General features: G+C 52.3%; 1 protein-coding gene across 2 annotated transcripts in view; it reads right to left on the bottom strand.

Moving 5' to 3' along the window:
- Positions 1-22,983, bottom strand: part of Spns2 (sphingolipid transporter 2) — a 38,239-nt gene extending 15,256 nt beyond the window's left edge. The window contains exons 1-2 of one of the 2 annotated variants that reach the window (XM_028787245.1): positions 22,455-22,983; positions 7,927-7,992 (exon numbers count right to left, since the gene is read on the bottom strand). In XM_028787245.1, coding sequence (XP_028643078.1) covers positions 7,927-7,992; positions 22,455-22,824 — 436 coding nt within the window. In that variant the 5' untranslated portion in view covers positions 22,825-22,983. The remainder of the gene's footprint in view (positions 1-7,926; positions 7,993-22,454) is intronic. The other variant, XM_028787244.1, reaches the window with a different exon arrangement.

Raw genomic sequence — 22,983 nt, 5'->3', positions numbered from 1 at the left:
CACGGAAGGCAGCCCCACTGCCAGTAGGCAAATGGCCAGACAACACTGACCTCTGTCCCCTGACTTCATGTGTACGTGGTTTAGCAGCCTCTGGGGAGACAGTATTTAGCGGGGAGGAGCAGCAAAGATAGGAAGGCCGTGAGCAGGGCAAAGTGGGCTGCTCAGAGTAGCATGAAGGGTCTTTTTCTCCACTGGACTTGAAAGCATAGGATAAGGGACCTAGTAATTCAGGTCTGTGATTTAGGCTTTGAGCAGAATCAGTCCATGGGCCTCAAAGACATCCTACCCCGGGTTCAAGCCCAGCTCTGAGCCTTCTTTGGTAGGTAGGCTCCTTTGCCACGTCACAAGTCTCTGTTCCAGCTTCATTGGTATGCTGGTAAATGTGTAGAAACAGGCTCTCTAAAAAGGGACAGATGAGGGACCCCACGATGCCTGGGGGTTGTGCATCTCCATAATATAAACACTCCCACCCAGCTGAGACCAATCACCTAAGAGATGTGACGCTCAGAGCACAGTACCTTGTCCAGTCATAGGAGTTTCCACCATTCAGATGAAAGGAGTTTACCTTAAGCACACTGATAATAGCTTGATGTAGGAAAGTAATTAGGAAGTGATGACTTCTGAGAAATTATCAGCTTCTTTTATTACAAATCACTCTGTTGTAAGTTTATATAATTTAGTTCTGAACAATGGCTGCGTCGAACAATCAGCTCACACAATTCCTAAAAATTTAACAATCGCCTCTCATGAGCCACTCTGAGCCAGCTCCCCACGCCAACTTCCTCATCTGTAAAATGAAGATAAAAATAGCAGCTGCTCTGGGTGGCTTGAGTATTGGATGAGGCAGTGCGGGGGAAGGTGCTTCACGCCCTGCCCTCTGAGGCACAGGCTGGGTCAACAAGGCTCATGTTTACATTAGCCAGGGCCAATATTATTTCCTTACATCTACAGAAAGAATGCTTTCTTGTCAGCCCTGCCTCCTAAGACCTGCCCAAGATCAGATCAGGATATAGACAAGGAAAAGCTTAGTCTCAAAGGGCTTATACATGTTTAGGGGAAGAGGAACAACTGCCTTCTTTCTATATGCCAGTCTGGGCTGGGTGGGAGTGGGCAGAGAAAATCAGAGTAGGTGATGGCTCTTGTCTAGCCAAAGTGCAGGTCCATCCATGAATTACACAACTCGATATATTTAAAGCCTGTCAACCAGTAAGGAACACCAAATCCTGCTGATGTCAAAGTGGGTAATGAAACATTACCTAGGAGTTCACCATGATGACAACACACACACACACACACACACAATATATATATATATATATATATATGTAAATTTAAAGTCTTCTAGTTATATTATATGATGGTTAATGAAGCAAGATGCTTATTGTTAATAACGGCTACAGTTGTCCTTGATGGATCAGTTATGACAGACCAGGTCCTGGACACACGCTTGGCATATGCTTTTATTATCTCTGTCGATTCTCTCTCTTAACTCCATCTTACAGAGAAGATGACCCAGCTGAGAGAAGTGATGTCACAGGGCAACTGTACGTCTGAGCCAGAATTAAACCTTAGTTTAGCTGACTCTGAAGCCCTTGCTTTAAATCACATCACTCGATGCTAGACCGGGAAGGGGATGGTCCCCACAGATGCCCCTGACGTCAGAAAATATTCATGGTGTACTGGGAACAGCAGTAGATGGGTCAGGCTGCAGCGTGAGAAGGCCACAGAGGGACATATGTCCCTAGAGACCAGAACTGGGCTAACATTCTAAGGCGTACATAGCATGTCTCATCCTACCCCTGTGAGGAGGAGTACTTGGAAAAGCGCTCACTGGGTGACTGAAGGAACCTGAGACAAACACCCGGGCCTTGGCCACCTCGCAGTGTTTTCAGCAGGGCTGTCTGGCTCTCCCACCCTAGCTTTTTGCTCATGCAGTGGACAGGAACACGGAAGCTGGGTAGGCTCCTAGAACAGCAGTGTACCTGTCTCCACCTGCCAGTCTGGCCTGCTGTGCTCCCAAGCTTCTCCACTCCATCGGAAAACGTGAGCCCTACTTTTCTGTACCCACATTAGAGCTAGAGCCACTGAGGCCCCAGGAGGGGTAGAGGAACTCACCCTGGATGACTTAGCTAGCCTGCCAGGGACCTTATGACTTCCCTTAAGAACAAAGGAATTCCGGGTCAGGAATGTGCCAGGTCACCTTTGCAGCCTGATGGGGAGCCTCAGGTTCCTCCTAGCCCTCAAGGGCATCCCTGGCCAGCAGCAGTCCCTATACACTGTCAGGATAGGTACAGGAGAAACAACCCAAGCAAAGGACAGTAAACTATATGTCCCTTGGGAACAATGGGCACTGAGAGGCTTACAAAGCCCGTAGGCAGCTCTGCTGGAAATAAAGACCAGCAACAACTAGAAGCTTCCTGTGCTGTCCACCCCAGCCCCATGGTCTTTGTGGGAGGACAGCTTTCAGACCAGACTGGCTGCCCCACCCCACCCCCAACCTCAGTGTAGGCAGAGTGGATTTCCCGGCAGTTCCCGCATACACGAGGACATCCTGTGGCCAGGGTGTGGGGAAGACCTCAGTCAGCTACGCTTGCTGAGCCCACAGGTCGGACAATGGAGCTGTAGGGCAAGGAGCCAGGCGGAGGGGGCAGGGTACCCAGGCTACTACTGATGGGAGGAGTCCAGCTCAACATTAGAGCTTAGGCACCAAGCCTCACTCTCCTTCACAGGGTTGGCTCAAGGCCATCAGAAAATGGAAAGGAGCCTGGGCGAGGGTATGTGGTGTGTGTGTGTGTGTGTGTGTGTGTGAGAGAGAGAGAGAGAGAGAGAGAGAGAGAGAGAGAGAGATATGTCATGGATGATACACACATGTAGTCCTAGAACTCAAGAGACTGAAGCAGGAGAATTGCAAGTTTGAGCTACCAAGCAGGTTCCAGGCTAGCCTGGAATACATAGCAAGATCTTGCTTCAGAGTAAAATGAGAAGTGCTTAGGACATAGCTCAGTGGCAGAGCACTTACCTACCAAGTTCAGGGTCCTGGGTTTTATCCCCAGTAACACAAAAGAAAAATAAGACAGATGACAGGTTGAATGACATTCCTGAGGTGTCATCTACCTCCTGCAGCTGACAGAGGATGCAGTGTGCAGATGTCTAGAAGGCAAGAGCAGGCCTCACGGGGGGGGGGGGGGGGGAGCTCTGCATGCTGACAGGCAATCATGACGCTATGGCCCTATCCATGGTAGATGTCACTCTCACTATACATGGGACCTGCATGACCCCAGAAAGTGGCATCAGAATAGGAGACGGCAAGGCAAGTAGCTAGAGAAGCCACTGTGGCCATGGAGCCTACCTCCTGCCCTCGCCTGGCCTGGCTGAACCAAGGCTGTTTCCCAAGTTCAGACTCCAGCTGGCTGCTATTTTGAGAAGACACACCACCCTCCACATCCTGTGGGCAGGGAGGATGCTCAGACAGACGTGGGCAGCCTCTGCCATCCAGGTCCAACCCAGGCCACTTAACCAATGGGGAAGACACAGGACATACATAGCCCCACTGGTGGCATCTGGGGTCCTTCCACACTCAGCCCTCAGGCAGGAAGAACAGCACTACTGCTCTCTCTACGCTCTACTTTAGACAGAAAGCCTGTGCTGGCCTCTCTGGTGGCTTTTTGGGTGGCTTTTGGGGTCTCCTTTGAACAGCGGGCCCTTAGAGGGTGGCTGTGGGGCTGCCTAGCTGTACCCATGGAACCTCGGTCTGCTGAAGCAGACTATGTTGCTGGGCTCATCAAGACAGAGAAGAGCGAGGCCTGAAGACACTGTCTAGTTTCATTCTGAGCCAGCTCTTCCTCCATCCCTACCCTACCCTGGCACTTCCACAAACTCAAGCCCTGAGTAGCCTCCAGCCTCCTCTGCCATCCGTCCCTGCACTGGGCAATAGTGTGAACATGCTGATGCATACGACCACACGCCCTGCTCTCAAGCCTTCTCTGCCTTCCAGTTGCTCTAAGATAAAAACCCAGGAACCTTAGCTTAGCTTTCACAAAAATGTCTACCGATTCTTCTGCCTCTTCTTCCTCCATTCTCCCCAGAAGGTCACGGCTGACCAATCACAGGTCACAAAGACCAGGTTCTATCACAAACAACATCATACCCACTGCCCCTTCTCTGTGTTACATTGATGCTGACTCCTCAGATTCATCTTTTAATTTGTTTATTTTTTCTTCAACTGGGTCTAGTTTACTCATTAACACATGTTTTTGAGACAGAGTCTCACTTTAGCTCAGGCTATCCTGGAATTCATTCTGTACTCCAGGCTAGCCCAAAATTCATAGTAATTCTCTTGACTCAGCCTTCTTAAATGCTTGGGATTTCAGATGTGAGCTACCATGCCTGGCTAGTTATACCTGTTTTTAAAATCTTTTAAAAACAAGACTATTGTTTATAGTTCTTCAGGCTGCTTCCAGAACCAGCTGCCTGTCTCTCACAAAGATGAGTTGCCTTTGGCATCTGTATTTTTCCCTGGTGCTAGGAATGGAACCCAAGGCCTTGCGCCTGTGGGGCAAGCATTCTACCATTATATCACACACTCTTCACCTACTCTGTCCTGCTGTGTACACTATTTACTTTGAGTTTGTCTTCAGGGAGGATTGTCACCTGTGTCCATGTCAGCTTTGGATCACAAAGGCTTCCCTAAAGAGCCACTTGGATTTGCTTTTGCTGGGGTCTCTGGAAACAGATGGCTTCTATGGAAAAAGGAGTGTGTAGCAGGCCTGAGGCTACTTGGACTGGCACCAGGCTCTCTGCAGAAAGTTGGAGGCAGGCAGGCAACATCTGCTTGGAGTGGGACCTCTACCAGATGAGCTGTCTGCCAGCCTGGACAAGCTTGGGATCCAGGACCTTGCCTGAGTCCTGGCAGGAAACTGAGTCAGCCTTGTGACCCTGGAAGTCTAAGCTAGCACTGAGCTTGGGGTAAAAAGCTCCTAACCTAGAAGGTGAGCAGCAATGCACTGGGAGCTATAAGCATTCAGGGCAAGCCTGCGCTGCTAGTCTGTGTTGTATGTGTCTGAAATTTTGCGAAAATGTCACTATGAACGCTGCCAAGTGCCCAGCAGATATAACTGCCCTCCAAGCTCTGAAACATGACTTCAGCTCCATCTCCCACACCAGCTTTTGACTTCAGTTCTTTGCTTCTGGCACCTGGGAATTCCCTGTTAGCTTTAGCTTTCAAGTGCGGCTATGTAATTTAAACAGGTTTTCTCTTCATATTTTTTTTAGCTTGGAGAGCAAGGTGTGGGTGGGTGGGGGTGGGGCTCTGACATCTACTGATGAACTGACCAGATGTCCTTTCCCATGCATAAAAAAGCCCTACTGAAATGTTCCCTCTTCAGGGAAGGCTTCCTCACCTGCCACCAGTTACAGCTAGGTGCACACTCTGCCCTCTCTCCAGCCTTCCACGCTGGACCCTGCACCTGAGAGGTAACGGAATAGCATTTCCTACTCCTATTGAGACAAGGGATCTGCTTGCCAGCAGGGTCTAAACATGAATAACAGTCAGTCCAGGGCATGCCAAGCAACTGGTTGTGTAGCTGCTACACCTTCCCGTGTGGGCTATGGGAGCTCCCCCAATGGCTAGAGGTCTACCGTGGGCTGCTACAGAGGCAGAGCTGAGCCAGCAGCAGTGTGCAAGGGGATGCTGACAATGAACACCTTCCCAGGGGGTAAAAGAAAGGGCAAGTCTAAGCCAAACCCTCTATCTCCTCACATGCCTCCTAGCCCCAAAGCCCCCCGGAGCCCACAAATAAGCTGGTGCTGTTCTCAGCCCTGGCCCTTTGATCCGGGCAAGCAGCAACACCGAGCTGGCGCCCTTTACCAGCTCTGACCTTATCGGGCTCAGGGAAGAGACAGGTGCCTGGGGCACAGGCCAATTAGGTGCCTTGCTCTGGTGCCCACTGAGTCACATCCTGGTTGAGCCTGTCCAGCTTCTTAGCACAAATGGCCAACAGGGTGAGGATACTGCAGGGATCATCCCGGCCGTGTCACAGTGAACAGCAGGTCAAGACCACGAGGCAAAGACTTGTGAGATGCTGAGATTGCTGGGAGGTACCCACTGTGAGGACACTGTGATGCCAAACACTCAAATTCCATGAACCACAAGGGCAGCAGCCTGCAGAGACAGGGTCCCTCTGCCATAAGACTTCAACAAGTTACTCCCCTCCCTTGGACTACCTCGTTCACCAGAAAGTGAACTTGGCAAAGACAGCCTTTAGGGTTCTTGAAGAACCAAAGGAGACTATACTTGTGGGGTACTGATCCACTTTCAGCCAGGTCCCTGGAGGTCAGAAAGGACCATGTGCCCTCTCATGAAGCAATAATCCAGCTTGGGAGGTACTGCTGAAGAAAACAGGGCTTGACCTCCCACATTCTTTGGGGATGATACCTGTCCCATGTCCCTGAGAAGCCAGGTAGGACTGACCACACTCAGGGTAGTTGATGAGAAAATCTGGGGTACAGCCTCCTTCCAGATCACCAGCAAGGCTAGGACCAGAGGGATGGGGTTCACCTAGGTTCCTGGGAACTGAGAGACCATGTGAGGTAGAGGTCAGGGTGATAACTGTGTCCAGAGCCTAATGCCTGGAGGGACCTGCAGGGCAGCCCAGCCAGGGAGGCAAGAAGGGGAAAGAAGAGTCTGGGCTTGGATGGAGGCAATAGCTGCTAGGGTAGGATCCTGACCACTATGGGGACATGGGACCACACGGCCTTGCCTCTACTTAGTTTAGTCTTTGGAGCCAATCAGTAGGTCTCTCTCTAAGCCATAGACCCCTATCCAGGATTTTTGTCCAGGGACAGGGTCCGGGTGCCCGCTGAGGGGCCTGGGCTGTATGCTGCGTGCCATGTCATTCATGAGCTCTAGGGGCCATTGTGCATATGGAATGCCACCCAGACAGGTCAGGCAGGTTTCAAGGCAGATTCCCTCCACCCCCACCCTCCTAGAACAGCCAGGCTGGGGAAGGGTTCACGGGCTGGAATGCAAACCAGAGTTCTCCCACACACCAGCCTGCCTAGGGCTCAAAGCCAGATGAACTCCAGAACCAAGGGCCTAGAGACAAGCTGGAGTCACACAGCAAGGTTGGGGCCCAGTCAGGACCAGACAACCTGAGATCCCATACTGGATTGAGTCTCCAGCAGTTTAGCTCATGGTGGTATAGCCAAAGCCAGTGGGGAGGCCAGGGAGCCAAGAGTACAGAGCCTATAGGGGACCTGAAAGGGAGGACAAGGATAAGGGGACATAGTTTCTATCTCCAGAAGGGGGACTGACAGTCTGGGACAGTTGCACTGTGATTTTTCTCTGTGGCCTCTGCTATATTTGTAATAGTGTAGAAAACCTCAGGTCTTGCCTCTGATGGACCTTGGGAGGCTGCAATCCCAGGAAGGAGGGACAGCGACCCTTAGGCTGAACCTATACTCAGGACCTCAGGTTCCTCAGAAGCTGACAGGTGGTGGCATTCCTTGTCATTTAAGAGGTTATTCCTAAGTGGATCAGAGTGAAGGCGGGGAGGGAAGGGCAGTGACAGGAGTAGGTCACTAAGGCTCAGCTGGCATCACCCAAATCAGTGGTTCACTTTAACAACTGGGCCAAGATCCTGGGTACCGATGATGCCTTGGAACCCAAGGGAAGGGTCACCATAGTGGGCTTCAACCCAGCCCTGTGCTCTCTGTTGTCTCTTATAGCCACTTAGGCAGATGTATGTGTTTTGTTTTATAAGAAAAGAAGCTGAGGCTTGGAAGGACAGAGCCTGTGTGGGTGGCAGTAGTGGAAGTGTGCTGCGATGCCCACCCTCACTCTGATGCAGGGACAGACTAGACCAAGAGTATGAAGGATGAGCAGGGTCACTACCCCGAGGCAGGTAGTGAGGTAGGAATAGGCCTCACCTGACTGCAGCAAGCCGGCGCCCCGGTCCTTGACCCCAAAGTGCTGCTGGATGTCCAGAAGAACACCTGGAGGGAAGACAGAGTACTTACTGTGAAGTCTAATGCAAGGGCATTCCCATTACCCATTAGCTGCCTCAGTCTTCTCAGACCTGGCTCATCTCCTGCATTCCTACCCTGCTGTGACCTCCACTTTGCCCAGGCTAGCCAGGCCACTGGGAAGCTTGGGGTTCCAGCCTTCCCTCCTATCCCTACTGAAGGCTTCCTAGGCCCAGGCTGGACATGATGTCTGCTCATCAGCCATGAAAGGAGCCTACAGCATGAAGCCCAGCAAGGCTCATCTGTGGCAACTCAGTGAGGTTGACCTTTGCCCTTCCTGTGGCTCAACCCTGAGTAAGAGATCAGACCCTGCTGTTCTCAAAGTCCCCAGATAAGGAGCAGAGTGCAGCCACAGCCAGTTATGGAGACTAGTGGCTAAAGACAACATTTACACAGTCTCTCTCTCTCTCTCTCTCTCTCTCTCTCTCTCTCTCTCTCTCTCTTCCTCTCGTGCATATACCACTCATGCCAGCTGCTCTCATGACCAGGACTCAGAACTCAGGCCTCAGGGAAGCTCCAGGCTGGGGAAGGTCCTAGAGGATATGGCTGTTTCCCAGTTTCCCACCTTTGCTCTCCACTGTGGCTCTGTCAACAGAAGCTAAAGAAAACCTACAAGCCATTCATTGCTGACTGACAGAGCCATGGCTACGTGGGGGCTTCCACAGCTCTTAGCCAAGTACCTAGAGTTAGCATACCCCCAGAAGCCTAGTCCCGGGTCCCACTGGGCTTATCTCTGTAGACAGAAGGACCACTGGGCCACAGTCCTTTGCCACAGAGTGGGGGTTAGGGAGAGAAGAGGAAGAGACAACGCCCTCCCTTCTATAGCTGCCTGCACAGGAGCAGAGACCCTTGGGGACACTAGAGCTTTGTCTGACAATAACAGCAGTACTGGTGATTGGCGGTTTGTGTTTCTGGGTTACCCATCTAACCTTGAAAGACTGGCACTGTTATCTCACTGGACAGGTAAGGAAACTGAGGTACAGGAGATTGAACCATATGCTCAAAGTTACTAATGTGAAAGGGGGTCAGGGATAGCTGAACATTGGGTCTAGTTCTAGTATAGTAGATGGGGTGGAGGCACCAAATGTCGTTGTCCCTCTCTAGCCCCTGCTGGGAAACTGAGGGACCTCCATGGCTGTAGGAGCAGGCCTAGCTGGTGACTGGCAGCCTGACAGCCGGGAGAAAGCAGCCTCCTCTCTAATTCCCTGAGTGGATTCTCCATAATTACCGTAATGAAGAGGCAGTGTGAGGGCCAGCTAATGACTTAATAACCAAGGTCTAACAGGGCAATGCCCTTGCCACAACGATGGATAGTAGGAGCTAGGCCTGAAGATGGTCATAGTCGCTATGTGGGACCAGAGATACCCTGTCCAGCCTCAGAGGCCAAGAGGCAGCACCAACCTTGGGGCATCATCCACACTCACCTCCCAGCCCCCAGCCCACTCTCTCTTGTGAACCAGGCCTCTCAGTCATTGTTACCTGTGGCTCCTCAGTGTGCAAACCCTTCCTCAGGTCACAGACAACAAACAGGTCCACAGTTCTGCTAACCCTGCCCTCCCGCCCCACTTCTTGGATGACAGCTCCACCTCCCAACCTACCCAGTGCCTGCTTCCCTCCAAACACCTCCTCTCTGTCCTGGCTCAAGGCTTATTCACTGTAGTGATCCCTGCCACCCCTTCAAGACTGGCGTCCATGCCTCCTCTTCTAAGCAGACTTCCCTTATTTCCCTTCCTCCTGCCACCCTCAGTCCATCAATGCCCAGCACTTGCTGGTCCATTCTGATACTAGCACCCATCCCAAAGATGGGTCAGGATGAGTTAGTTCAATAGGGGAAGACACACGTGGTCATGGGGGTAAGCTCATGGGACTCACTGTGACTGGGAGCTGATGTATTAGTAATTGTTTCCTGGTAAATTCTCGTACCGAGAGGCTCTCATGGCAAATCTGATCCTGCCATTTGTCTGGCATTTGAGTTGCCATCTCTGTTCTGAACATGAATAACCTAAAGCTCAGAGGAAGGAGGCCACTGTGACATAGCACCTCAGGCTGGCCACAGGCTTTGAAACCAGGTCTTGAAATACTGAAGGGAAAAAAACAAGCTTTGTTTCTGTAACAGTTGGCCTCTGTGAGCAAAGGTCAAGGTAGGGGGTCCCCATATAACACACAAGTAAGTCATGGCATCTGGAACAGACAGAAGTAGGGGAAACACTTCGGCTCTGACAGTATCCACCTGAGGAGTTATCAGAGTCCCCCAGGGTGACGACTTAGTCCCAAGGCTGTTCCCCCCTGCAGGTGCTTATCATAACCCCTAGGCTGCCCTGTGAGATTTCCACAATCATTTGTTAGCACAGCTCACAGAACTCAGGGGAACACACACACACACACACACACACACACACACACACACACGCCCCATCTGTGACAAAGATTTCAGAGTACACATAGAACAATGCCTGCGCTGAGACACATGGAGAGGGACACAGGGCCTCCTCACCTCCTCGAACATCACCTATAGAGACACCCAGAGGAGCCTCTCAGCAGCCCGCCCTCCAGTCCTTTGGGAATTCTGCAGAGGCTTTGTTACCAGGCCTGACTCACTAACCCTTGGCCAGTGGTAATCGGCAGAGTGCTCAGCTCCCCTTCTGTCCCCAGCTTCCAAGCCTAAACCAAGGCTCCCTGGGGGCAATACCATCAGTCAACATTAGCATGCCAAATATGCAAATTATTTTGAAAATTCTAATGACTTTTAGGGCTCTGTCAGGAGGCAGGAGAAAAACCAAAGGCAGATTCCATCACAGCTACTAGGTTTATGGTGAAAAAGCAAAGTGACTCCCTTGCCACCCTGCCTCTCATTGCTTTGTATCCATCCCCTAGCTCAGGGCCCAGCACAGGGACAGCAGGGGGTAGAGTGGATGTACAGATTGATGGGTAGCCATGGGTAGGGCACAGGCCACAGTGAGGCTCTGGAGCTCACAACAAGGGCAGTCACAGCTTCAATGTTAGGTCGCCAAAGGAATGGGTAATCAGGAGGGAGTGGGAGAGTGATCCACATCCAACACCCCCAGGCTGTGGCTGTCCAGCCTTGGCTAAAGAAAGAGCATAGGTCTGAAGTAAAGAGACCTCTCTTTCAGGGAAGGGCATTGCATCAAAGTCTGTAGAACCTTCCAGCTGGCCATTCCCTATCCATTGCTTTCCAGATTGACATTTGCCTCTGCCTCCAGGAAGCTTTCTCCATTTCCCCTCATGCAGACAGGCATCCAAGGTCCCCAAAGTCTAGAAGCCAGGGCACAGCAAGCTTGGAATCCCCATTGCCACATGCCCTAAAACTGTGCATTTAAGGCTGGAATAACCTTCTTGGGGAGCAGGGTCTGCATCAAAAGAGGCCCCTCTGAGCCTTTCTAGGTCATTTGCTCTTTTCTGGCCTGGAGGGAGGCAGGGTGACATGGGATCAGGATCCCGATCGCCACTGGCACGGGAAGCATGTGTCACAGCAGCTCACAGCTGGCTCACATTTTCCTTTGGGCTCCAGCTTGGCGCAGGCACACACATCCTCCCTTTTTACCACAGCCTCACATTTAGCCTTTCCTGGAGGCTGAGGTTTGCTGGGTCACAGAATGGGCCTCACGCCCAGGAGCAGCTTCCCACAGCTCAATCCAAGCCCAGCCTCCTGGCCCACCAGTTCCAGCCAGGCAGCGGGCAAGGTGAGATTCCCACCCCAGCAGGACCCCCCCCCACCTATCCAGCCATAAGCCTGCCTCTCCAGGAAGCCACCCAACCCACATTCACAAGGACTCCCCGGCCACAGGGCCTCCATTCCCAAGGAATAGCAGAACCCCTGAATTCTCTCATCCATTCATAGCCTTCACACCCCTCTGGAGGAGGCTCTCCTCTCCTCCTTTGGGTCCTGCATCTGTCAGTCTCTATCTGGTACCTCGGCTTTCAGCCTCTTCTTGGTGTCTGCCTTCACCCAACATTCCATGCCATGTGCATCCCTCCAAACAAAACAAGACAAAAATAGGATTCTGCCCTCCAAATTGTGTCCTCATTCAGGATGGACAGCGGCCCTACACACACACACACACACACACACACACACACACACACACACACACACACACACACGGTGGTCTACCAACCCTCCTCTTATCCTTCAGCTTCCCAGCCTCTCTCCACAGCTGCCAGCTGGCTCCACTCCCTAAGCAGCACCACTGAACACCCAGGCTACCCTAGGAGTTACCTGTAGCCCTCCTGAAAGCCCTTAGCCTCACAAACAAGTCCAGTTCCTTCTCTTCTTCAGTGCCTAGCCTGCCTGGCAGTTTTCCTGCTTCTAGCCCTTGCTTGCCCCTGATCATCCTTCCTGTAGCTAGACCTCACAAACACTTAGCAATCACTAACTGGGTTCCAGGTCCTAGACTGAACCTCTAGAATCCTCAAGGTTATTCCTAGATGCTAAAGGCTAATGCTGCAGCCGGCCTGGTGGATATATGCTCTGGCCATGCTTCAGAATCACCCACAACTTCCTCAAGACCTGCTGACTCAGCCTCTGGCTCAGTGATAGTTACTACAACAGATCAGAGCAAGGTGAAGAGTGCTTGTCATGTGCCAGGTTTAGCTTGGAGGGGGTTAACTCACTGCCCATTGCTGCCCAGAGCCTTCTATGGCTCTCTATTGCTGATGTGACCTGACTTGTCTCACACACACATGCACAGGCACACGCACAGAGCACCAAGCTCTAGCTTTAACTACTTACTTTCATTTTTTTAAAAAGATTTATTTATTTATCCTATGTATATGAGTACACTGTAGCTGTCTTCAGAAGAGGGCATCATATCTCATTACAGATGGTTGTGAGCTACCATGTGGTTGCTGGGAATTGAACTCAGGACCTCTGGGAGAGTAGTCACTGCTCTTAACCACTGAGCCATCTCTCCAGCCTCCCTACTCACCTTCTTGAACCCACATTTCTTTCCTGAATGAATGGACAGAATGGAGAAAGTAGGTTGGTTGCAAACCTGCCCAGGACTTCCAGTCACTCTGAAAGAGGGTGCCTGCTTTACAATAAGCCATCCCTTGTCAGGCCTGGTGCTACATACCTGTAAGCCCAGGTACTTGGGAGGCTGGGGCAGGCAGATGAAAGGTTTAAAGCCATCTCAGGAAACATAAAAATAAAAAGTAAAGAGAGTGGGTATGGCAGTGCAGACCATGCCTTTAATCCCTCCACTCTGGAGGCAGAGGCAGACTGATCTCTGAGTTGGAGGCCCGACTGGTTTATGTAGCAAGTTCCAGGACAGCCAGGGCTACATAGTAAAACCCTGTCTAAAGATAAAAATTTATTATTTTTTTTTTTAAAGTAAAGAGAGGGCCGAGGATGTAGCTCAGTGGCAGAAAACTCGCCTAGCATGCACAAGCTCCAGGTTGATTCCTCAGCACCAAGAATCTATAAACATGGTAGCCAAAGTCTGGCCAAGCAAATCAGTAACCCACATGGCTGGCCCTTCACAGTCCCAGCCATGGCCAACTCCCTTCCTGGGATGTCCAGTGTGACTTGTTAAGATCCACTTCATCCTCCAAGGTCATACCCACCAGGGTATCCTTTAGGCCTCTGAGGCTCTTGCTGAGGTGTAGCCTTTGACCCTCAGAGAACCCTAGACCTGGACACTCTCTGGCTCTACTCATATTCCAGCTGTCCCAGAGGCCCCAAGAGACCAATCCCTGATTCAGGATGCCAGGCCTTCTCCAGCCAAGCCCATCCTGTTGACACCAGAGTCTTCAAAAGGCTGAATGTAAGAAAAGACCACATTGCTAGGTGTGGTGGTGCACCCCTTAATCACACCCTGCTCTACATACACTCCCAATCCCCTGAAAAAAAGAAAATTTAAAAATCTGCACTGTCTTTGGAAACCCTGCTTTAGGCAGCCTCAGATCCAAGGTCAAGACAGAATGATTTTGAGGGCTCTTCCTGCTTGACTATCCAGAACAGTCCATGTGGCACTCACACCTGTCCCCCAAGACACATTCACCTGCCTCAGCCTTTCCCAAACAGCAGTCAGATTAGCTGAGTTCTAAGCTTAGCTGGGTCATGGACTACATGGCCAGACCATCTGGGTTTAAATCCTACCTTTTCTACCTTCTCTGCTGTGTGACTATAGGAAAGCTACTTAACCTCTCTGAGCTAGTTCCCATCTCTATGACTTAATTTTGCTTCCCATGATTGCTAGGAGGCTTGAGCAGGTTAATCCATGTGAAATATTTAGAAGGGTCCCTGGCACATGGTAGGTACTGCATACATGTCATATGGTTATCCCTGATCTCTAATTAGTGGGGCAGGAAACAGCTCCTGTGCAGACAACTGTCCTTTCGGTTTTCCTTTCTCTGAAGTGAGGTGGATATCTGGAAAGCAGGTCCTAGGGATCTGAAGGGATGCACCACCCTGCCCTCCGTCAGTCCTCCCTCAGAAACCTGGGCCTTGTGTGGCGACCTCAGTACCAGCTCCCTGTGGGAGTATTTCCCATCCAGTGCTTGGCAGCTTCTACCCTGGTAATTACAGAGGCTCAAGAGCCTGGCTCTGGGTGGCTAAGGGCAGGAAGCCACAGCCTGGGGACCCAGCCCAGACACACACACTCTCGGACCAACCTCTGCCTGTCCTTCAGGAACAAGCTAACCAACTCATCTGCCCCCTTCTCAAAGCCTCAGCTGCTGATTTTAAAATGGCCTAGCATCGTGCACACAACCTCACTGGGTATGTTCTAGACTCACACATGGGTGAGCCTGCTTCTCTGACACAGCCCTGCAAAGCTAAAGTCATTAACATTGGGACAGTCTAGGGAGACTTTGGCTGGGGCCATGTTGATAAAGAGCCCTAGCCTTGGACCCTAGGAAAACCCCTCCCTACTCCAGAGACCTGCCACAGACCTCCAACAGCCTGGGAGATGCCCCTCCTCATCTAACTCCTGCCAGGGTGGGTGGGACCAGCCACTGGCCTGTGGTTCTACTCTATCATTTGGGGCTGCCTTTCCTGGAACCAGACTCAGCCTTAGCAATTTGGGGGCACTGCATGGCCACTCCTTCCCAGCTTAGCCACATAGCCCTGGCCTGGACCAGCAACTTCTCAGATCACCAGGGGCCAGGGACAATGTGGCCACAGCCTTATCTTGATCCTCAGAGGTGTGGCAGTATGACCATCAAGGCGACAGGAGGCCGAGGCATGGGACCGAGAGCAGCAGGAAGAGATAAGAGGTCTGAGCTGGCTCAAGCCTTCTGTATCCTACAGTAGAAACCACAGAGCCTGAGGGACTCTTGCCTCCATATCTCAGAGGTACATGACCACAGCCAGGGACCAAGCAGGAGCATGGCTGAGCTGGCTTCCACACTCTAGGGCTTTGCCTCCACTGCACTGTCAATCCAAGTCTCTCCTCAGCACCCACAGCAGTTGTCCTTACATCCTTGACAGAAGCTACCCCTCTGCTCAGGCCCAGCCCCTCATGGTCTACTCAGCCAAATCCTGATCCTTTCCTGGGAGTCTCACTCAACAGTGACAGAGACAGACCACAGCTGGATGCAGGGAGACTGGGACAAGTTCTTAGCTGAGCTGAGGGCATTAGGAGAGGTAGAGACCAAGACTGTGTTCCCTGTCCCTCAGTTCTGGTTGTGCACTATCTTTGCCTGCTCACCCCTTCTAGCCAACAAGAGAGGACCAGACTTCGAGCAGACCAGCTCTCTGCTTCACAGGATCTCACTGTAGGGCCAGGCCCATCCTTATTCACAAGAGAGATGGGGAAAGCCACCACAGTGCCCTCCCGAATATCCTCCTGAATGTCCTCTCAAATGTCTTCCTGAAGGCCCAGAAGTGGCTCCACCTGGGATGGGGAGGCCCCCATTGTCCAGGCTGCAGGCTGGGCAGACAAGGACAGCCCTATCCCACTTCATCCATTTCCTTCCAGGAAATGCCAGCTCAGAGGCTTATTGTGCACCCTGGCCAGGATAAAAAGGCAGAATCCACAAACCAGCTACGGCCATAGACGCTCAGCCTCTGCACAGGCCTGATCCTCTGCTTGTCCAGCTAATCAGTGCCCTGCCCATCCCAAAGAAGGGGTTCTGAGGTTGGCAGGGCTGGATCACCTAACTGCTACCCAAGTCTATGCCAGCCTCCCATGCACACTGAGATCACAGATATGTCAGCCTCTTGAGGTCAGAAGGAGATAGTGACCCTATCAAGGGGACATGTGCCATGATGGAAACAGAAACAAAACCAGGCAATTTAAAGGTAGGAGGTATGGCTCATCAGGTAAAGGCTGACCCCCAGCCTGATGACCAGAGTTTATCCCTGTCATCCACATTGTAGAAGGAAAGAAACAACTCCTGTGAGTTGTCCTCTGACTTCCACAAGCATACCATGGTACATGTGCACACATGATAAATAAATGTAAAAAGTTTGAAATTAAATTAAATAAATAAGACCTAGAGCTGGGCTGAGAGTGTAGCTCAGTTGGTAGAGTGCTAGCCTAGAGTGGGTTTGAATCCTAGCACAACATAAACTAGGGCTGGATGGCAGGACATATCTATAACCCCAGCATTTGGGAGGTAAAAGCAAGAGGATCAGGAGTTCAAAGCCATCCTCAGCTCTATAGCAGGTTCAAGGCCAGCTGAAGCTGCATGAGATTCTGTCTCAAAGAGGAAGAAGGGAGTACTGGAGAGATTGCTCAGTGGTTGAGAGTCCTTGTTGCCCTTGCATGGCACAGGACCCAGGTTCAGTTGCTATCACCCACATGGTGACCCACAAGCACCTCTAACTCCAGTTCTTGGGTATCTGATTCCTTCTTCTCACCCCACTCCCTGGGCATGAGGTAAGCATGTGATGGGCATGCAGGGAAAGTGCACACACACGTGCACACACACAGACATGCGTGTACACACACGCACACTCGCACACTAGCACACAAAACCTACATCTAATTTTTATGAAAAATAAAATCTAATTTTGGTCAGACACCTGGCTCAGACCAGAGGAGAGGAGACTTTCTGGAACAAGGGAAGACACTGACAAGATCCACAGGGAAACAGAAATCAGTAATTACAGCTCCTGGGGACCAGGGCTGATGGTACTGGGAGATGGAGGTCTAGGGAGAGCCAGGGACAGCAGAAAAGTTTTTCTTTTTTTTTCTTTTTTTTTCTTTCTTTCTTTTTTTTTTTTTTGTTGTTTTTTTTTTTTTTTTTTTTTTTGAGACAGGGTTTTTCTGTGCAGCCTTGGCTGTCCTGGAGCTCACTCTGTAGACCAGGCTGGCCTCAAACTCAGAAATCCGCCTGCCTCAGAAAAGCTTTTCTGATACCAAGTGCCCACAACACCCTTGGAGTGACACAGCAAATAAATAAATAAATAAATAAATAGATAAATAAATAAAATCATTGACTATAGATTTGGGAATAGGAGACTTCTTGACTCACACAGCAAAGATGGTTTAGTCTGGTAAAGCCAGTACGTAGCAGAACAGTTAGCACAGAAGTCACTCAGCGCCTGGGGATGAGACCAGTATTCTGTTTGCCTCCTTTCTTATCTCAGGCTGCCCTCAAGATTTCAGGCCCCCATGCCCAAGCAGAAACAAAAGCCACTTCCTATAGTCAAAGGATCTGGGGAAGGGATGAGGGTGTCCCCTCTCCAAACAGACCCAACTGTCCACAGTACCATATCAGACTAGGCTCCTTATCAGACTAGGCTGTGACCCACAGACCTTGCAGCCTTCCTGTCCCAACCACAAAACGGTACACTGAGGCCTAGCCAGGCTGTAAGGGGTCCTGGGTACTTCCTGTGAGAGGTACTGACCTCTGAGAGGTCAACAGTAGAGGTACTGCCAGGAACAACAGGAAGAGCCTTGAGGAGGAAGCAGAGGTATGGGGTTGGCCAGCCAGCCTTTAGTCACCTGGCATTCCAGGACTCTGAAGCTTACCTGGGCACAGCTGACCTGGATACCACACCCAGAGCCCTAGTGGGGATTTCCCCACAGTGCAGCCGTGCAGCAGCTAGGATAGGGCCACCCAAGGGGGTGACCATCTCTATTCAGAGTGGCAGTCATGGAGCCACAAGAGCCTGTAGTGTGACTTGATACCCTGGGCCTCAGTTTCCTCATATGTCTAACCTAAACAGACTCAACTAGACAGGGAAACAAAGAGCTAGAAGAAGAGTGGGCCCTGACACCACAGCTCAGGACCCAGCCCAGAGGCTCAAGGGAAACCCCACGCCTGCCAGGCCTGTGTTCCTGGCAGGTTCCCTGCGCTCATCATTCCTTCTGGGCTTGTGTTAGTGAGTGGTTGCCATGGATACTGGTCTCAGCTTCTTTGGCAGAAAAGGACTCCCCCAGGGCAAGGCTCTGTCTCTCCTCACCAGCCCCCACAATGATGCCCAGCCCAACTCCAGGTGCCACAGGCTGGATCAGAGGGAGAGGAAATAGGTCTTGGGAAGGGCACAGGTGCTCTGAAGAAGTTGGGGAAGGATATTGGTTATCAAATAGTCACTCATCAACCACAATTAGAGTCCAGACCAGCTCTCTCTGGCTTCTTGCTTCCAAGAGCCAAGTATGACCACCCTTGGAAAGTGAGAGCCCAGCGGGAGAGGCTACTCTAGTTCCAGGAAGCAGAGCCAGAAAGGGAACTTTGCCCCTGCCCTGGAAGCCACAGGTGCCTTTGTCCTTTTCTCCATCTGTACAAGAAGGTAGTGGGAAGGTAGTCAACCAGGTTGCTGGGCTAATTCAGTGTTACCCAAGTGAAGCAGTACTTTAGGAGCAGAGAATGGGGACCCAGTCCTCCTTCCCAAGTTTGAGGCTGGCTGCCCTAAGGGGGTTCCCATGAGGAGAGCCCATAATTACCTGGATCACGGGGTGGCGCTGGGAATGCTAACATAGAGGCACAAGCCACTACAGTTCCCAGGACAGAGACCAGCCCTGGTACAGAAGGGAGGGGCTCTCACAAAAGTATCCTGAAGGACAGCTCAAAAAGAACTGTCATATACAGAGAGAATGAGGAAGGTCATGCTGGTTAGGGACACAGCTTGGGCCTCTGCATGAAAGAGCAGACAGCTGACAGTTTGTGAAGGCCTCCCAGGTATCTGGCCTCCACCCAGGTGCTGCGGGTACATTCTCATTCATTCCATACCACTAAGGTGGAGGGAGAACTCGGCCCACAAAAGGCCCAGGTGATGGCTTCAAGGCCACACAACTGGCAAACTGGTAAACTGATGCAGCTGGATGCCAACTCTGGTGGCAAAGACTCTAACCCTGCACTGTATCCTCCTGTGACCCAGCTACTGTGAGTCTGACCCAGGCTGTGATAGTAAATCCAAATCATCCAATTATTTGGAAGACAGTATGAAAAGAGATGTAAAATATCCCAGAATAACAACAAATCCGTTGGACATGTCCTGTTAAATAAAATTTATTATTTAGAGCGGGGGAGGTAGCTTGGTCTACTAAAGTGCTTGACACAGGAAGGCCTGAGTTTGAACCTTATAACTCATGGGGTGGGGTAGGGGAGGGTCTAGCCTCACACCACTGAGATGATTGGAGAATAAGGGGTTTTGCTATGAAGACTAATGATTTCAGTCCAATTCTCAGAACTCACGGTGGAAGGAGAAAACCAATTCCTGTTAGTTGTCCTCTGACCTCCACACCCACCCGCATGTAAACTAAAGGAAATAGTTTTTAAAACACCAGGCTCAACAGCATGCTACTGTGCTCATGTGTGCTTGTAATCGGCACTGGGGAGAAGAGAGAGGTGTCTCCAGAGCACTCACTAGCCAGCCAGTCTAGTCGGCAAGCTCCAGGCCAACGAGAGACCCTGACTCGAAAACCAGAGTTGGGACCGCTGCTGAGAAACCACACCTGAGGCTGATTTCTGGCCTCCATACCCACCCACCCACATACATAACCATCCACATACATACATATATGTACCTACAAGAACTTGTGCCCACAGGTGCACACATACAAATAAAATATATTAATTGCACCTGCTCTCTTTCTGCCTGAAAACCAGACATCTTGGCATTCCTATGTAGCTTGCATTGTGCTCCTCTGGACAGAACTGGCTCTGTTATGAGCAAACAGAACTGTACAGGAGGGATATAAAGAAAAGCAGAAACTCCCCATGCTTTGATGAGGTTGCTGGGGCCAGACTGTGAGGTTCTTAGGGGTCAGATGGCTACAAGCATCAAAAGTGCCCACACAGCAGAGTGTCTATATGCCTGCCTCTGTCCCAGCAGGGCCAGCAGGCAACAGGTGGACTCAGGTCCTGGCACAAAACCCTGAGAGCCATAGGAGTCACCATAGAGCTTGTAAATATTCCTAAAAACTGAACTCAGGGGCAGGGGGAGGGAAGGCCATCATAAAGAAAGGGAGGCAGGCTTATCCGGAGAGGAAATGATGCCTGTTGTGTTGGGGATGGGGTGGGGGTAGTGCACAAGCTTACACCCTGGGCAGGACAGTGAGAGAGATACACAGCTCAGGCGGTATATGTCCAGAGTCTTCCAGGCCTCCCTCCCCACGCTGCACTGCCCCCCAATCAGTTCACCAGAAATCTGCTATCTCATTCGTTCTCCCGGTCTGACCCAAGTATTGGCAAAGGTAGATAAGGCCCCACCTCCCCTCTCTGCCCCTGGCCACAGGTCCTCTAGGAGCCTCAGAAGTAGTGACCTGGGGCCACAATAAAACAAGCATGGCAGAACTAAAAGCCACACAATACTTCCCACCTAAGACAGAGAAGAGACTCAGGCCAGGCTGGGGAGGAGGGGGGGGGGAAGGGAGGTCTAACACTTGCTTTGCTGATCACCCTGCTGGGCAACCTTGGATAGGGCTAACCAAGGGCCTGACTTCCCCCAGCTGGAAAGAGCCTGGTTTGCAAAGCGAGGGCCCCCAATGTTCTCTGGCTTGTCCTCACAGGGTGCGCACCTAAGATCCTGAACCCTGGGAAGCACATTACATGCGTGGTAGGTTGGCACACTTGAGGGTACACCACGCTCTTGCTCACCAGAGCAAGGGAACAGTGTCTTGGGACAGCCTGACCCAAAAATTGATGCCACTGGCACCTAGTTCAAGTTCACCCCCAGGAAGGCACAGAGAGCAGATGAGTGGGTGTACATGCAAAATGAGGGAGGGGCAGTTTCTGCTCTCCTGTTAGAGGTCTTTCCTTCCACTTGACACAAAACTATTCAAGACAGAAAAAAAAACTGAGGCCCAAAAAGAGCGCCCAAGTACCCAGGTGGCATGTGGTTGTGTGGTTTATGTCAAGGCTCTCTTTTCCCAACCATCCCTGAGTTTTCTTTAGTGTCGCACAAAATATCCAAATCATCTCTCTTCCTCTTTCCTCTCCCCTCTTTCTCATTAGGTTGTAGGCTAGAATGTTGGGTCCCCCCTCCCAACTGCTCTCCTCCACAGGGAGCCCGGGGGACCAACCTAGCCAGATTCTTTTCTTTTCAAGGCTGCATTATTCTCAAGCAGGGCCAGCTCTAGGACAAGTCCCTTGACCCCTGTGAAGACAGGGAGAGACGCCAGCAGAATACAATCCCAGAGCCACATCCACCCTAAGAGGCCCAGGGATCAATCAATTCACAAACGGAAACAGACCTAAACACAAGCTGAAACTGGCCCAAGGTCACACACACATCAAGCACACTCAGGATAGAAACCCAGTTGTATCCATTTCAGTCTCAGACCTGGGGTTGATTCGCAGAGATGCGCAAGGAGCATGAGGCTGCCTCTCTTTAGACCCCCCTCCCCGCCCCCAGGCCTGCTCCAGGCTCCAAGCGCCATGGAGCAGAAGGAGGCGTCTCCAGGCCTCAAGCCAGGGCCAGCTGCAAACCGCATCGTGGGTCCCCTGGCGGCGCGGACCCGCCCCGCCCCTCCCTCGGCTCCCCGCAGGCCTGAGCCTTTGTCAGCCACGCGCTTACAAGCTCACACACACAAATCCTCGCCGCCACGCGCGCACACACTCGGGCCGCCTGGCGCACACCCGCAAGGGGCGCACACACTGGCCGCACGCATGCAGGGGGGTGGCTGAGCCTGAGGAAAGAAGGAACCGACGCACGCACAGACGGTCTGGACTAGGGGAAAAGGAGAGGCCGGGGGAACCTGCGGCTGTGGAGGAAGGGGGCGCACAGGCGAGAAAGCAAGAGGGACGCAGAGGAGACTTCGGGAGGACAACGGATGAGCCGTCAAGGGCTGGCGAGGGCTCACTGGCTGTTCCACGGGTGGAAACTCCTACCAACCCCTGACACGGGGAGCGTGGGGTGCTTTGGATTGGACCCATGGAACACGAGAGCATCGCTTGAACAGAGGGTCCTTAGGGACTCTCCAGAGGGCTTGGATCTAGGGGGCTGGCAACCAAAAGCTCCTTAGGGCATCTGGGATGGAAGGGCCCTGGTCCTCGGGCTGAATGGGGCATTTGCTCACCTGCCACAGTGTACCTGTCCAGGTAGTTGAGCACGTTGCCCAAGCTCAGGATGGCAGCGGCTGCCCCCCGCCCTCGGCCCAAGCTGGCGGGTTTGGGCTGCGGCGCGCCTGGGCCCTTGGCAGCGGCTGCGCAGCCAGGAGTGCTGGGGATGCTGGGGAGTCCGGACGGGACCCGCCTCACGCTGCCGGACAACGTCTGCACCTCCTCGTCTGCGGACACGACTCCAGCGCCCCCAACACCCCGCGCCCCGCAGCAAGCGCTACCTCCAGCCCCTGGCTGCGCCCCCCGGCGCCGGCGCCGCCGCTCGGCGTCCGCCTCCTCCTCCTCCGCGCCGCCCGCCGCCGCCGAGGCGCATTCCAGGCACATCATGCCGGCCGGGGCCGGGGCGGCGGGGGGCGCGGGGGGCGCGGGGGACGCGAGGCCCAGCCCGGGCCCGCTCAGTGCGTGCGCGCGCCGCGGAGCAGCCGCTGCACCATCCCGGCCCGGCCCGTCGGCTTCTGCGCTCGGGCTCCAGCCCTGGCTGCGCCG

Source organism: Grammomys surdaster, unplaced genomic scaffold (genome assembly GCF_004785775.1).
Source record: "Grammomys surdaster isolate TR1022 unplaced genomic scaffold, NIH_TR_1.0 125621, whole genome shotgun sequence".
Classification (NCBI taxonomy): Eukaryota; Metazoa; Chordata; class Mammalia; order Rodentia; family Muridae; genus Grammomys; species Grammomys surdaster.
This window is presented reverse-complemented; position numbering and strand designations above follow the sequence as displayed.